This window comes from Lathamus discolor, chromosome Z, assembly GCF_037157495.1.
Source record: "Lathamus discolor isolate bLatDis1 chromosome Z, bLatDis1.hap1, whole genome shotgun sequence".
Lineage (NCBI taxonomy): Eukaryota > Metazoa > Chordata > Aves > Psittaciformes > Psittacidae > Lathamus > Lathamus discolor.
Window position 1 is genome coordinate 22,997,520 of NC_088909.1, and position 16,324 is coordinate 23,013,843.

Here is a 16,324-nt window from a genome sequence, read left to right on the forward strand (position 1 = left end):
CCGCAGGCCCCGCGCTGCCTCTGTGCCGGCGTTGCCATAGTGCGGGTGCTGGGCAGCGGCGGTGAGGACAGGGAGCGGCGGAGCGGGGCCGCAGGGGCAGCGCCGAGCCCGCGGAGCAGAGCTGGGCCCTCCGTCCCCGCAGCTGCAAGGTCTGTGCCTCAGGTACGTGCGTGCGCCTCACGGGTCAGCCTGACCGCGGGGAGCGGGAGAATTACAGCCCCCACGTCCTCGAGCGGGTATGAGTAACAGACAGCCTCCGTCCTTGGAGGCTGCTGAGCGCTGCGGGACGGCCTGCTCGCTTCAAGGTCCCCGCGCTGCCGCCTCGGCTCCCTCTATCCCTGAAGGCTGTGGCAGGGCCATCAGCTGGTGCATGGATGGTTCCAGAGCCGTCTTCCAGCTGGCAGCAGCCCGAGCGGGTTGAAGGATGCAGCAGGGAGTGCAGCACGACCATGCAGCATGGTGTGCTGAGCCCAGCTCCCCTGGTTAGTAGGACACCCAGCAGCATGCAGCCGCTTATTCACCAAGCCCAGTCCAACCTCAGATTCAGTGCTCACTCCTCACTGTTACAACTCAGCTGTGCTCACATACTAAATCACTGTGGCCAGCATGCTAATGTTTCTGTGCTGCTGTTATCTGTGTCCCACCCCCGAGTTCTCCATGGTGGATGTGTTTCTGTAGTTCCACAGAGGAGGCAGAATGGACGCCCTGGAGGAGGAGGAGGAAGATGAACAAAGAGTGGAAGAAAAGCTGGGGGGTTTGGCAGTCAGTGGTGACCTCCAGGATGTGGAGACAAAGGTGCCTGTGAAGCAAGACTGTGTCCCAAAGCAGTAAGTCATGTGTGTCAGTTGGTTGCTGGCATAAGCAGAGATGATTCCTCTGAGGTCCACAGTGGGAAGGCACATATGTGGATGGCACACATGGTCCCCTGGCACAGGGAGGGGAGCAAGTTTCACGTGCCTGGTTTGTCTGTGCAAGATTGGGCACGTGTGAATAAGACAAAGTAACTCACTTCATTGCACGTGCATTTGCTGCTGTCATGGCACTATACAAAAATCCCCTCAGCCTCTGGGTGTATGTCAGCTTGCCATTACTCCAGAGAAGCTTGGTTATGCCAAAATCATGACCATGGATATGATCCCCTTTGTTCCTGGGGAAGAGGGAACCACTGCCATGTTTTGATAGCAGGTCATCTTGCCTGAATCGCTCCTGGCTTACTACCTCTGTCTTTTTGCCTCCTCCTGCCCTGGAATTGATTTTGGCTGTAGCTCCGTTGACATGTCCCAGTTACCGTCCTCATATAAGACCAATTCACCCAAGGAAAAGCAGCTGCTGCGCGTCGTCGACAATTTCCTCCAGCAGTATATTCACCTCTGCCCTAACCGCAAGCCGCTCTTCCTCCACCCAGTCAACGAGTGTGGAGTGGAGGTATGGGGTGGTCTGGGGCTGGGGCACATGTGCTGGGCAAGGACAGCCCTTCCTTGGGAATGGGAACCCACTTGCTGTGCCCACAGCACATGAACAGGCACCCAGCACCCCGGGAACACCCCGGCTGTCCAAATCCACAAGTGTTGTACCACACACATGATGGTGCTAACCTGTGGGCTACAGGCAGCTCGCAGCCCTGCAGCGCAAAGCTTTGGAAACAGGAAAGACCATAGATACATAAAGGAAAGTAAAAGAAACACGAAATAGATAAGGTTCAGACTTAATTACAGATACGGAATCTGAATCCAGAGTTAGATCTTCCTCTGAACTTTGTAGAAGTTACAGGGAAGGAAGTGCACATGGAAGTTTGTGTCTGGTTTTGTTTAGGATTGGATCCAAGCTTCACAACTGCTGTCTACTTCTGTACCTGATCTGCCCCCTGGCATCTGGAATTGCTACTTTGGATCAGCTTTCCCCAGCGTTTAGTATAAATTGAAAGACTGTGGGTTTAGATTAGACATTAGGCAGAAGTTCTTCCCTGTGAGGGTGGTGAGGCCCTGGCACAGGTTGCCCAGAGAAGCTGTGGCTGCCCCATCCCTGGCAGTGTTCAAGGCCAGGTTGGACAGGGCTTAGAGCAACCTATAGTGGAAGGTGTCCCTGCCTGTGGCAGGGGACTGGAACTGGATGAGCTTTAAGCATCCTTCCAACCCAAGCCATTCTATGATTCTATGTTTAACATGCTAGGCAAAAAATGCTGGATGTTGTAAAAAGCTGGGAAGTGCAGTAGCTGTTTGTCTTGCTTGAAAACTAAGAGCAGAACTGGCTCTCACCTGTAATGTGTCTGGGCTGAGCTTGAATTTTTAGGCACAGACAAGCAGATGGCCTCTCAACCTGTGCAATTTCCATCTTGGAACTGGTGAGGAGGGTTTTTGATGCTGTTGATGTGACGTAGGGAGGTCCTGAATGCGAGCTGCCACACCCAGGGATGTTCTGAGGATGGCTTTGAACAAGAGACTCTCTCAGACATCTGTTGGGTGACCAAAGTCCTCTTGTTGCCCTGCAGAAGTTTGTGAGCACAACGGTGAGGCCAACCCTGCTGCCTTACATGGAGCTGTATGACTGGGATGGCTGTGCGAGCTTCGTCTCAGATTACCTTGTCATGGAGCCCCTTGAATGCCCTATCACTCTGGTAAGAAAGGGGCTGCAGTCCCATCAGAAACAGCCCCATAATGGAGGTGCCAGAGGGGTCTCTTGGCAGGACGCAATATGGAAACCCCAGTGGCTTGGATTACAAAGGTCTCTGACATCTCCTTCATCCCCTCATTACTTAGGCAATCCCCCAATATTTCCAGGCCCTGCACACTCTGGACCTGTAATTGCAGTACACGTGCAGTGTGCTACCTGTCCAGGAGTTAAGCACTATTCCAGTAAGATGGGGCCTGACCCTGCTCCCGGTCATCCCATATGACCAGCTGTCCACTGTCGGTTGCAATGGTGATGAGATTCCCCTCAAAGACCAAAACACCTTGGAACAAAGGAGTGTATGAAGCCTAGGGGATGACGTTTGAACTCAGTGACCTGTTCTTAGGGGTGCTAGACATTTCTATCCCTGTTTGGGGGATATTTTGCAGTGGCTGAAGGGAGATTTCTCAACTGGCAAGAATGAATGATGCCAGAATTTGGGCAAGTTCTTGGCTGGTGTGAATTTAGCTTATGGGTTTTTTGCTGTAAAGCATTTCAGACAGACCAGCTAGAGGTGGAAGTTAAGCCCTTCTCCAGAGTTGTGGTTAGCATTAAATTTTTAGCAGTTGTATGAGCTTGTCCTTCCTATCTCTCCCTATGGTTAAATTTGTCACCAGATTTGGGTCAGAATTTTCCCACACCACTTTGGAGAGTACTTCTGGGGTCTGTGCTGTCATGTTACAAGGGGAATTTTCTGAAAGCCTTTATATTTGATCAGCCTGTCAGTGTCCCTTGTGTCCGACCAGCCTGTCTGCGTCCTGTTGTGCACCCTTTACCTTGCAGGTCCCCTTACACTGTGCTGTGCTTAGGGTCACACAGGTGTTAAAGTGCCATTTGTGGTTCGGTAGATGATTACTGATTTCCTTTAGAGCCATGAGGTTCTAAATCAAGCAGGTTGGAAACGACATTTAAGATCATGAAGTCCAACCATTCCCCAGCACTGCCAAGGCCACTGCTGAACCATGTCACTAAGGGCCTTGTCTACACAGTTTGTGAACACTTCCAGGGGTGGTGATTGCACCATCAGTACTCCAGCAGCACCAGGTAAGATTTTGAAGCTCTCTCTTGTCAGTTAAATTAAACAAAACAACAGACTCTAAGATACTCTGTGTAAAGAAGTCATCCTTTGTGTCTCTCTGATCCACCAATTTAATATTGGTAGTTGATGCTCTTGCATGGTAAATGGTCCTTGGAGCAGACATAGTTGGGTCAGGTTTGACAATATCTCTCTTAAACATAAATGCTAGTCCTGCACTACAGTGAGCCCAGAAAAAAATTAAATTAACCAAGGTTGATGCTATACCAACAATCCAGTAATTCGGAGGCACACAGTTTCATATCTTTGCTCTTGGGCCTGATGTACTGTTGGACAGTGTGATTTGAGTGGCTTTCTTGTGTGCAGGTCGTTGGTCATTCTACATCCTGTTTGGATTTCTTCTCTGACTGTCCCAACCAAGAGGGAAACCCAACTTTCTCTATCCCAACCCCACTCATGTTTTGAATATTAGTCCAATAATTTTCCCACAGTGGCTTATATATAGGAATTTTATGTATCAGATTCTCTATGGGTGCAGAACCCAGGGATATGGGCAATGCCCTCTTACCTCTCCTGTTTTCTGCCTGGTGTATGTTTCAGTTTCACAAGACATGTATCTCTCTCTTTCAAGCCCAGTTCACTTTATTCCCCGACCACCACCCTGAAACACCAGCGAGGGAACTGCTTTGACTTCACCGTGCTGCTGTGCTCCATGCTGATCGGGGCCGGGTATGATGCCTACTGTGTGCAGGGCTATGCCACCCTTGAGACATGCACCATGGATGAGACACAGGAGCTGTGCCCACTGCTCAGGAAGCCACTGGAGGTGAGACCTGCAGGGAGGAGCCCAGCATCCATGCTTAGCCTTTTCATTTCCAGTGAGCTCCAGAGGTGAGCTAAGGGGAACAGCTTCAGGCCCACACTGGGTTTCAGTCTGTATGAAACAGGGACCTCACCAAATGAATCTTTTGAGTGAGTTTCTACAGTTCCTTAAGAGGCTTCTTTGGCTTCACTGAGTTCCTGCACACTAGGTCCAGTATTGCAAATGGCCAAGGGCTGGGAACTGAGAGGTACCTGTAAGCCATGCCTTTTCTCCCTTCTGTTGATCTCTGCTGAGCTTCACAGCAATACCCTGCTTTTGTAGACACAGGTACCAAAAGAGGAGGAGAAGAAAAAGTATAGAATTAAGCCCCTACCAGACATGCAGAGCAAGTTTGAGCTTCAGCAGGAGGTCAAGAAGGCAGCAGCAATTGAAGCTTCTCAGAAGGACAAGGAAAGAGACAAGAAGGTGAGCAAACAATGTCCACCTCACTGTAAACTCCAGGGTCAAGAGATGAGATACAGTGAATGGCTAACCAAGAAAAGAGCTCACTGGCCTCCTCTGTGAAGTATGACAGAACCCGAGCATGGAGATGAGCACTTGGCCTCTGGGAACACAGCGTGTGCTGGCACAGCAGTATGTACTGAGTATGTGTTCAGGGCCTGGAGACCTTTAGAAGAGGTCAGAGGAGAGAATAAGATTGCCATTGGGTTAGACTAAGTAGCAATAAAATGGCAGTAATTACTGCTCTGTCCTCTGTGATACAGGAAGTGGGAAACCCAAAGCATGAACCTTTGCACGGCTTGCGGGTGCACGCGTGGGTTTTGGTTCTGTCTGGGAAGAGGGAGGTTGCTGAGACCTTCTTCATCAACCCCTTCACGGGAAACAGACACAACACCACAGATAAACGCTTCCTTGGGATTGAGAGTGTCTGGAACCACAGGAACTACTGGGTGAATATGCAGGACTGCAGGCACGGCTGCCAGGTAATGAGCCCTTTAGCACCTCGTGCCTGGGAGGGACAGTTGAGCTAACCAGAGTCCTGGGGAAGTCCAAGATCAGCTGTGATCCCAGTTCCACTTAACCATTCCTTGTGTTGGCTCTGGTCATGTTGCTGTGATGGCATAGACTCTGAACTACTCCAGGACATTACAGACCCCGAGCTAGCAAATATGGATCATACCTATTAAACCCCTAGAGTTCTAGAATGTCAGCTTTTAAGGCTGGCTGGATGCTCATTCTCCCAAACAACAGCTTTTAAGGCAGAGGATGTTTTCAGCCCATCAGGAAAGATCTTGGTTAGGCCCTTTCCACACCTCAGCTACTCCCCAGCTGATATAAAGTCTGCGAGGCAAGAGTCTGACTTAGAGCAACTTGACTCTGGGGCTATATGTGCCCGAGGGAAGGAGGCAGAAGCATCTCCAGCAACTTTGATTCATCTGTGGCAGAGGCATCATGAGGAAAGGGGTCTCCAGTCCTTTAGGCACAGGGGCAGTCTTTGGGGTCCCACCAGCCAGCCATGGGTCTGAATCCCACCTCAGTGAGATGCAAGGTCTCTCCTTTATAACTCTCAGGGTTATAAAGGTCTGTCCTTTATAACCTGACAGCCAGCCAGGTCCAGAGCACTGCAGGCAGGCAGAGGCAGCCTTCAGTTTAGTGCCCTTATAGTTAAGTGGGTTTCTTCTGTATGGCCTAGGATCTCATCTTTGACTTGGGTGACGCTGTCCGCTGGGAAATCATGCTTTCAGAGAGCAACCCTCTTCAGCTGCTCCCTGAGGAGGAAGAAGAGTTATTTGACAGTGACACAGTGAGTGACTCAAATGGCTCTGGTGCAGTTGGGATGCTCTATTGAACTGGCATGCTCGTAGGCCCACGTATGTCTGCCTGCCTGCTGCCCCCTCCAGGTTAGGTCACTATTACTGCAACTGGGTTTCAATTCGCACTTTCAATTCCTTCTCCATCTTGAATAGTTCTAATGCTTTTTGAAGCACGACTTCACATGGCACTTCTGGTGTCTTGGGATCTCTGTAGGCCTCCAGTGCATTGACCTTTGGGATGAAATCAGTAAAAGAAAGAAAGTCAAAACAGTCATTTTCCTGGACATTTTTGCCCTGATGGTCAGCACCCAGCCCTCCAGGCTGCTAGGTGGAGTTGCCAACCAAGTGTAGAAACAATGTATGTACTCTAATATAAAAAAAAGCGCTGGGTACTGGAAGCAAAAGATGTTGTATGTTGTCCTGTTGGGAGGACACAGCATGATAAAACAGGCACTGCACCAGCACGGCAGGACAGAGGAACACCAATAAAAGCATGTTCCCTCCTGTTATCTGCCCTTCTCAGACTGTGCCTACAGTCAGGGAGCAAAGTGTACTCCACAGTCTACATAATGTTGGTCATCAGTTTGAATGCTGAGTGTCGTGTTCATCACCTGTCCAGCAGGAACATTAGCCAGGAGAAGATAATTCCATTAGTCTAGAGTAGGGATGTGCTAGGGAAAGTGTGGGGATGCGGTAAAGCTGTCCTTCTACATAAATGCAGTGTGCTGCTTGCCTCTGTCCTTGGGTTGTGTGTGACCAACACAGCTCTTATAGCTGTACCACAGTGTACCTGAGCTGAGTCTGAGCTCTGGTCACTGCACCAAAAGGTCTCCTGGCACAGTAAGTGAAGGTGCCAGAAATGCAAATCTCTTTTTGTGTGTCATCAGGAGAGAGAGAAGAGAATGAGTTTTGACATGCCACCATCGTGGGTAGCCCCAATTCGGATACCTCCCAGAGGTATGTATTCTTTTGCCTTTTTCTTTGCCCCCAGGTACTCTTTTAGTGGATTTGGGATATTTGTTTGGCTCAAGAGTTCTCCCTTCAGGATGGATAAGGTACAGCAGTGAAGTGCAGCAGATTGAGGCAGCAACAGCCATTAAATTGAATGCTTGCCCTCGGTGCACTGTTCATGCTGGGTGGGAACCCCCCCAGATCTCCCCTCGCACAGACACACTGTGTTTTCCTGCCAGATGAAAATCATCCCAGTTTTGCCTGGGATGGACTTTCTATTCCAGTTATGCCCCTGCATTATCAAATGCCTGCTTTGGGATAGAAATGAGTTATCATACTATTACAGCTTTAAGGCAGGGTCTGAACAGCTTTGCTGGCAGCTGAATGTGATCAATAAATGCATGGCTTCCCTTAGACTGTGGTTTGCTCCCTCTTGAATTCTTTTTCCTTGGGCTGAATACAAGGGAGTAAATATTTATGACACCTCTATCTCCCACTGCAGAGTTTGAGACCCGCTATTGCCAGGGGAAGAAGGTGACTCTCTACAACAAAGCAAAACTGGAGAAATGGGCACCATACCTGAATGGCAATGGGCTGGTGCAGCGCCTCACCATCTGCGCAGGGCCAGACTGTAAGAGGGATGGGTCAACAACTGAGCAGACACAACTGGGTTCTGTTGGTGGGAAGGAGTAGGATGTCCCCTTTCTGACAGGGTCTCTCTTGTGCTTTTCCATCCTCCTTTCACATTCGGGGGAACTGTCTACCGCATTTTCAAATGCTTCATCAGGCTGTCAAGCCCCAGAACTCTCCAGTATTGCTAGGGGGTCCTGTGAGAATTTTGAGTCTGTTTTACAGCCCATTGGTGAGGCTGTGCAGTGCCACAGGTCAGCTGCTTGGATTTTCAGTCTTCAAAGAAATGGAAGTCTGGTTTGATTTGATCTGGTAGTACCACTATTCCCACTGGTGCTGATGGAAGCCATAGAAATATCCAGACTGATTTGATCTGGTAGTATCACTATTCCCATTGGTGCTGATGGAAGCCATAGAAATATCCAGACCGTGCCCTTTCTGTGCGCACAGAATGGGAAATACCCAGACTGTGGATATTTCCATACTCAGAAGCATTATTCTTTCGTCCAAGAAACAGTGTAGATTCCTAACTGAACATCCAGTGTCCTGTCCTCAGTCCTCTTGGATAATGTAATGTCCCCATCTCATTTTCCTTAACGCCTGACACTATCATAAAGTATTTGGGATAGAATTTCTCTTGCCTAAATGTAGCCATGTGCCATGCCACCTTCTCCCCCTGAGGTGACTACTTTAATTCTTGTTGATGGAGAGGAATAATTTCTCCTAAGGTATAATATATCTACTCAAATGTAGCTTAGGATTCATATACAAAATGCCCCTGTGCGCAGGGCCAGTTCCAGTGACTGTACTGCACAAGGAGCACAGGGTGCTTGCACAAACACTGAGGGTGCATAAGATGAATCTTACTTCCTCCAACAGGGTGATGTAGGGTTGTGAAATGCTTTGTCTCCTACCAGATACTGATGTAGTGGAGGTGAGAGAATGGTTTGAAAACCGAGAAGACATTCTGGTTAGGAGAGAAGTGAATAAACAAACACAGCTGACCACGGACTACTTCAGCAAAGGACATTCCCTCTGTCTTAAAGGTATTCCAGGTTATCTGGCAGCCACTGCTGCTGATAGGACTCCGTGTGGATCCTTCCAGCAGTGGCAAAAGCCCAATGGTGGGGGTGCAGAAAACTTGTGGGATGAATTGCCTAGTCCTGGAGAGTGCTCCCCCCAGCATAACAGGAGAAAAATACATACCTATCATATATATGGTGATCTAATTTACTTTTACCAGTAGAGGTGATGGAAGTAGAAACTTTCTCGTTAGGATTATAGAATCACAGACTGGTTTGGGTTGGAAGGGACCTTAAAGCTTGTCCAGTTCCAACCCCCTACCATGCAGCGGGACACCTTCCACTAGAGCAGGCTGCTCCAAGCCCTGTCCAACCTGGTCTTGAACACTGCCAGGGATGGGGCAGCCACAGCTTCTCTGGGCACCCTGTGCCAGAGCCTCAGCACCCTCACAGGGAAGAACTTCTGCCTAAGGTCTTGGTTCAATCTCCCGTCTGTCAAGTTAAAGACATTCCTCCTTGTCCTGTCCTAACAGGCCCTTGTCAAAAGCCAGTTTCCATGTAAAAAGTCACTCTTTTGGTCTGTCAGTGTTGTGCAGCTGGGGGAGAGAAAGTCCTGCATCAGATCTGTTGCTCAAGTAGCATTTCACCCAGAGATGGTGTCCATTCCTGATTTGGAAAAAGCAGTGTCCAGGCTCCACTCACTTCTGCATTACTGTGTAAGGAAGGCAGTGACCCTACAAAGCCATCCTGCCATCCTTAGGCCATGACATGTTGGTACGCAACAGTGAGGAGATTACATTCCCTTCCTTACGCTCTTGGGTGCATTTGATTTATTGGCTGCTGAAGAAAATCAGACTTCCTCTGTACTCTGTAATGTCTCTTACATCCTCAGCTCACACCTATACGTCGCTGGAGCCCAAGACTGGACATACAATGGAGTTTTACAATGAGGCGCGAGTTGATGGCCTCCAGAAGCGTGTTGAAACTGCTAGTGAGATGACAGAGTACTTCATGGGGCGGGATGACTTCCTTTACCTCCGGCACGTCGACTTTGGCAAACAAGGAGACGAAACACAGGGAATTGACATGAACTCCAAGCCTATCGTGGTACGGTAAAAGCAGGAACAGAAGAATATCTGTTATAGTGATATTTATACTGTGCAGAACATACTGCCTAGGGCCCTAGGTTCACTTTCAGTGGACACAGCCAAGGCAAAGCTCCAGATAAGATATCCGAGCCTTGCTCAGCTGTTGTGTCTCATGGTTGCTTGCCTGACAGAGAGCTACAATGTGACCAGTTGTCACCAAATGCATTGAGCAGCTAGAATGAAACTGAGAAACTAAGACTTGGAAAATGTGTGTCAGAGGAAAGGAAAAAAGCTTGACTATGATTTTGGAATGAGATTTTCACAGGACTCAAAACTACTTAAATAATCTCATGTTCTGACCCCAAACTAATAACATTTTAGGTTAAGCAGCTTTGCGCTATTTTCCTCAGGCACAGGAAAGAACAGTAGGACTGTGGGCCAAGAGATGCCAATGTAATCCAGGCAGAAAAGCCCAATTTTTCCCTTGGGTTTTTACCCAACTGCAAATCTTCCCAGGTTTTTTGTCTAATCTGCTTCTGTCTCTCTTTTTTCACCCCCATTAGCAAATTAAGGAGTGTTTTCACAGAAACCCAGAAAAGCCTGCTGATGAAGATGTCGCAGAATGTATCTTTCTGATCACAGAGGAGAACATCCATCTGACATACCACCTCAAAGATAAATACATTACTGCCTCAAAGAAGCTTTTCCACAAACTGCCACAGAAGGCTAGTAAAGAACATAAAGTCTTCATGACCCCAGAAACATGTACCACATACCAGGTATGAAGGAAAACTACTTGTATTGAAGTTTTCCTAGAGCACAAGACACAAAGGGAAGGTGAAATGTCATAGAATCATAGAATAGTTAGGGTTGGAAAGGACCTCAAGATCATCTAGTTCCAACCCCCTGCCATGGGCAGGGACACCTCACACTAAACCATCCCACACAAGGCCTCAAACGCAATTGTCAGAAGTGGGATTCAAACCCACATCTCCAGGAGGAGGCTGCGACCTGAACGCAGTGCCTTAGACCGCTCGGCCATGTCAGTGGAAGAACTCCAAGCATGCCTTATTCCATGCTGCCCTCTGCCCCGTGTGCATATCTCCCTAACAGACAGCCCCCATGCTGACAGCACAAATGTCCCTGGAGATGCACTGTCGTGTTGGAATGTAGGACATACTGTAGCATGAAAGGCTTGCTGTGGCCATGCCTGTGGTCATCTTCCTAGACCTGATCGTCAGGCAGCACAGGTACTGGGATCTTTCAGGTTGCTGGTTCAGCAGCTGTTGGCCTCAGTCCTGTGGATTCATGGCAGGGAAGCCAAAATTTCCTCTGCTGTTCTCTCTTGAAGAAGAGGTACAGCAGAGAAGCAGAGGCAGGTATCCCAGACATCCCATCCATTTCTGCCATGGACTTCTTGGTTGATTTTGTTGCTTATATCTTCCAAAGTTTACCCTGCAGATGCAGAACAAGACGCTAAAGCTTAATGTGCTGATAGATAGGTAGATAGATGATAGATAGATAGATAGATAGATAGATAGATAGATAGATAGATGATTGATAGATAGATAGATAGATAGATAGATAGATAGATAGATAGATAGATAGATAGCCTTCAATAAAAGATGTTCTGAAATAAGTGGAGCACTGTCATTAAGCCAAATTCTCTCATTTGGTGGGGGGGTCACTCCACTGACATCACTGATGTGAGTCTGTAACCATAAATTCTGCAGTGATGCTGCACCATAGGAAAATCAAAGAGAGATTAAAAATACAGGATTTTTTAATGTTAAGCAAGTTTTCTTATAGTTTCTATTTCCCACTGGGGAGAATACATAGGGCACAAGTGCCATCCTTTCATCTCTAATCTTGCAAAACTGGTTCCAAATGTATAAAAGTGCAAGATGTGCCATCTGCCTCACATTACCAATGAATTCAAAATCAAAATTAAGTCTAATAAAGTGTTTTCTATGGGTTAGATATTTCAGTGATGGAAATCAGTATCACTATCTTGACTATAGCAGAGTTGTGCCAATTTCTGATAGCAGAGTACCTGGTCTCATGCACCCAGACAGTGCTACTAGCCTTCACTAGTTCATCTGCTTTCAGGCAGGGTCTTTTGAGAAAGGCAAGAGTTTGTTCCATCTGTACAACTTGTTGAAGGAGCTGACAGCGAAAGAGAAGCGGGTGAAGGAGCAAGTCCAGCAATCTGAAGCAGAGGTAACAGGGGAGGTGCCCACACTGGGTCAGATTTGGTTAGGCATGGGAATCATAGAATGGTTTGGGTTGGAAAGGACCTTAAGATCATCCAGTTCAAACCCCCTGCCACAGGCGGGGACACCTCACACTAGACCAGGTTGCTCAAAGCCCTGTCCAGTCTGGCCTTGAACACTGCCAGTAATGGGACAGCCACAGATTCTCTGGGCAGCCTGTGCCAGGGCATCAGCACCCTCACAGGGAAGAACTTCTGCCTTGTATCTAACCTGAACTTGCCCTGTTTATGTCTGAACCTACTGCCCCTTGTCTTATCACTACAGTCCCTGATGAAGAGTGCCTCTTCAGCATCCAAATAATTTGAGCTGATTGGTTGCCAAAATATTCTCAACATAAGCTGCAGTAAAAATAAAACTGGTGCCACAGAGCTGGTCTCCATGCTGAATTCTTGAGCTTGCAGCCCAGCCATTGTTCAGTAAAGATGTAGCTTTAATGTATTTATGGAGAGTCACACACACTTTCCAGCTCCTGCTCTTACTCTTCATTCTCTGAAAGACAGTTTCATGGAGCAAATGACCGTGTATGAATTGGGGCATCTGGAAACATACCTGCCTTTTGTCTGGGAATGAGAACAAAAATAAACGATATTGTATATGATATATCTTGTTGCTAGGCATTTCCAGGAAGTCCTAATCAAAACACTGAAGTAACTTTTTGTGAGAGCAGCTGTAGGGAAATACTTCATAAAATACATTGCTTGTACTGCTTATCACACTGTGACCCTGTACCAAATCCATGTTCTTTGTACTTGTGCTTCAGGTAGTACTTCATGCTAAACACAACCATTCTAGCAGATAGAGGAAAAGCTGCTGGATATTTCTAAATGTTTTGCTTAGGAAGAGGAACCCCTGAAGGAGCTGGAGAAGTACTAAATTCTATTAGCCCAGAATACTAGTAATAATTAAGAACAAGATTGAAAAAGTCTTTCTTATTTTTTTCTCCAGGATTTTGAAGTTTGTTCCCTGTGAACACCTTGCCAAATTTCTGTCTCTTGATGTATCAATAGACAAAATATTCATATTGCTTGTGCTGTATATCCTGTTGAGACAAACAATAAGACAAAGCTATCGGTGCAATTTCAGAAGTATTTGCAAGACCATGACTTCAGAAGAGCTTTCTTAACACATAATATCAATAACTGTGTTCAAGAATTTAATGCAGAGCAGCAACCTAAATATAAAAACACTGTTGGCTTGATCTATCAGCAGAATATGGACATACTTGAATAGATCTCCTATATTTAATCCTGTACTGCATTTCTTGTACACAGCATCTGCTCAGCTACCAGCTCAAGCATGTAAAAGTGCTGTTGTTTTGTAAGAAAGCTGAGGGCTCATTCTTTGATTTTTGGAAGGTATTGACTATTTTGAAGATCCGTCAGACTGAAGAAGCCGATATTAAATTATCAGTTTCAATTTATAATAGAGAGAGGAATGAAGAGAGAAGACGACAGCATGAAGCCATGGTAGGTCAACTTCATTAATCCCAGTATTTCTTACATGTACATAAGTAAATCTAGAGAAAGCTTTTTCTGTCTGAGAATTGCCTCTGAGGAGCTGTTAGTACCATTAAAATACTTGGGCTGATCCCCTAGCAAGTTAGCACAACTTCAGCTGAGTTCCCATTAAAACAACATAATCATGCTTTGATCTTCTAGAAAAAATTGCATCACCAAGACAGATTGTTGTTTTACTTTGTTTAATTGATAAAATAATGAACAAGTATTAGCTGAGAATAGAGATTATAACAGGGAGTATGAGAATGGATTCCAAGGTGCATGTTTCTAGCCAGGCTCATTTTGTTAGGCAAACATGCACTTCTTTGTGTGACAGGAATCAGTTGCTTTCTTGGGTTTCATTTTTACTTGCTCAGCCAGTTTTGTTCCAGGATCTCTGTTGAGGAATTAAGAACTTAGAAATGTTCTGGACAAATACAAATAATAATTACTTTCAGTTTTTCTGAGATCTCCAGGATGCTTCTTGTGAATGGTTTTTAGACTGAATAGAGAGGTTATAAAAGGTGGTACTAAATTTTACATGCTAAACTTCTGCCATGAAACAAAACAGGGGCAAAGATGCAAGAAACAGCTACTTACTAGCCTATAAACTTGTGTCGCTCAAAACACCCTGTCCTAATATCTTCCTGTCCTAATACAAAGAGATTTTGTAGACCCCTTCTTGCACCTCAGTGGATTACACATTTTATATAAGAGATGTCTTTAAAATCAAGGAAATTAGGAGAAATGTTAAAAAGGATGATTGAAAAGAAACCACAAAATAAAAAACACACTGGGAAGGGGTTGATATGCAAAGCTAATGCAAAGCAGTAATTTTGATCAAACTAAGAAAAAGAAATATTATTTCCTTCCTGGGGTGGCCACAGGGGGAGGAGTTTTGGCCTTTGCTTTTGTTTTGTGTTATCATGGGGTGTCTGGGGAAGTAGGTAAACGGGACCACGACTCTTTCTGTCCTTTCCCTTCTAGGAGAGCACCATGAAGGATGAGCTCCTTGGACAGAAGAAACAGGATCTGGATTACCTAGCACCTTTCCTTATTCAAAATGGCTGCAGAGATAAGCTGAACAAGGAGCAAGCCCTGTGTGTCAGAGATGACTGTCTGACTGATTTTAAGCATCATCTCACTTACAAAGTCAACCTCATCCAGGCTCGCCTTGAAAAGGTATTCCCAGTCTTGTTCCAGGATGTGCATGCTTTTAGAGTCTCTTCTGCACTGGCAGGAGGGTAACACGCATCTAATTGTGACAGCAGGCAAGAAACAGACCTCCTTTCATTAAGGAGCCATAAGCATGCCTGGTTTTGTTTTTTTGGGGTTGGGTTTTTTTTTTCTGTTGCTGTTGTTAGCATCTGAGATCAAAGAACAAAGTAGCTCCAGGGTGAAAGTCCCTATCTCAGAGCTGATTTAGGTGCCCAGTGCTTCTTCAATACAGAGGCAACACATTGAGGTTTTGCTGCCTCTTGCTGTTCCACATTTTGATGTCTCTCATTGTCTTGTTCAGTGAGACCTCATCTCAAACTTACTGCCGTCCATGAAAGTAAACCAGGTCAAGTTTGTGATTTCCTTCCTCTCAGCTCCCTGAACTTTGAGTTGCACTTCTGTGTGCCTTTGCTCCTTGCTCTCCTTTCCATTACCCTGACTCCTGGTTGCTTGCTCCCCAACAGGCAGTGGAGGAGCTGCAAAAGAGACACCTGTGGTTTCAGGAGAACAAGAACCAGCTCAGCACAAAGGAGAAGGATGACTACCTCTTTAGTTGCTCTGAATCCATGTTCCATATCAACGTTATAGAGCAGAGACTCAATAGGTAACTGGACTGCCTAAGTAGTGCCCAGGGGAGGTCTACAAGTCAGCCCCCAGGAACTAAGGCTATTTTAGAATCATAGAATCATAAAATAATTATGGCTGGAAAGGATTTTAAGATCATCAAGCCCCAACCCCCCTGACACCTCACACTAAACCATGTCACCCAAGGCTCTGTCCAACCTGGCCTTGAACACTGCCAGGGATGGAGCATTCACAACTTCCTTGGGCAACCCATTCCAGTGCCTCGCCACCCTCATGGTAAAGAACTTCCTCCTTATATCCAATCTAAACTTCCCCTGTTTAAGTTTTAATCCGTTGCCCCTTGTCCTATCACTACAGTCCCTAATGAAGAGTCCATCCCCAGCATCCCTATAGGCCCTCTTCAGATACTGGAAGGCTGCTATGAGGTCTCCAGGCAGCCTTCTCTTCTCCAGGCTGAACAGCTCCAACTTTCTCAGCCTGTCTTCATACGGGAGGTGCTCCAGTCCCCTGATCATCCTCTTGGTCCCTCCCCTGGACTTGTTTCAACAGTTCCATGTCCTTTTATGTTGAGGACACCAGAACTGCACACAATACTCCAGGTGAAGTCTCACGAGAGAAGAGTAGAGGGGCAGGATCACCTCCCTCAACCTGCTGGTCATGCTCCTTTTGATGCAGCCCAGGATACGGTTGGCTTTCTGGGCTGCAAGTGTACACTGAAGCT

At 46.7% G+C, this 16,324-nt stretch overlaps 1 protein-coding gene and 1 long non-coding RNA gene across 7 annotated transcripts in view; one reads left to right on the top strand and one right to left on the bottom strand.

The window, feature by feature from the left end:
• The window catches only part of DRC7 (dynein regulatory complex subunit 7), a 16,888-nt gene continuing 564 nt past the window's right edge, over nt 1-16,324 (top strand). The window contains exons 1-17 of one of the 6 annotated variants that reach the window (XM_065661468.1): nt 1-162; nt 679-827; nt 1,266-1,425; nt 2,489-2,614; nt 4,335-4,529; nt 4,848-4,991; nt 5,291-5,509; nt 6,220-6,330; nt 7,228-7,297; nt 7,794-7,922; nt 8,839-8,967; nt 9,836-10,050; nt 10,595-10,810; nt 12,141-12,251; nt 13,660-13,770; nt 14,788-14,982; nt 15,483-15,622. In XM_065661468.1, the coding sequence (XP_065517540.1) occupies nt 697-827; nt 1,266-1,425; nt 2,489-2,614; nt 4,335-4,529; nt 4,848-4,991; nt 5,291-5,509; nt 6,220-6,330; nt 7,228-7,297; nt 7,794-7,922; nt 8,839-8,967; nt 9,836-10,050; nt 10,595-10,810; nt 12,141-12,251; nt 13,660-13,770; nt 14,788-14,982; nt 15,483-15,622 (2,402 nt within the window). In that variant the 5' untranslated portion in view covers nt 1-162; nt 679-696. Of the gene's footprint in view, nt 163-678; nt 828-1,265; nt 1,426-2,488; nt 2,615-4,334; nt 4,530-4,847; nt 4,992-5,290; nt 5,510-6,219; nt 6,331-7,227; nt 7,298-7,793; nt 7,923-8,838; nt 8,968-9,835; nt 10,051-10,594; nt 10,811-12,140; nt 12,252-13,659; nt 13,771-14,787; nt 14,983-15,482; nt 15,623-16,324 lie in introns of those variants that run through there. The other 5 variants (XM_065661469.1, XM_065661471.1, XM_065661472.1 and 2 more) reach the window with 5 other exon arrangements.
• LOC136004711 (uncharacterized) overlaps nt 13,987-16,324 on the bottom strand; it is a 5,166-nt gene continuing 2,828 nt past the window's right edge. Inside the window, exon 2 of the long non-coding RNA XR_010608578.1 lies at nt 13,987-14,197. This is a non-coding gene — a long non-coding RNA (uncharacterized LOC136004711). The remainder of the gene's footprint in view (nt 14,198-16,324) is intronic.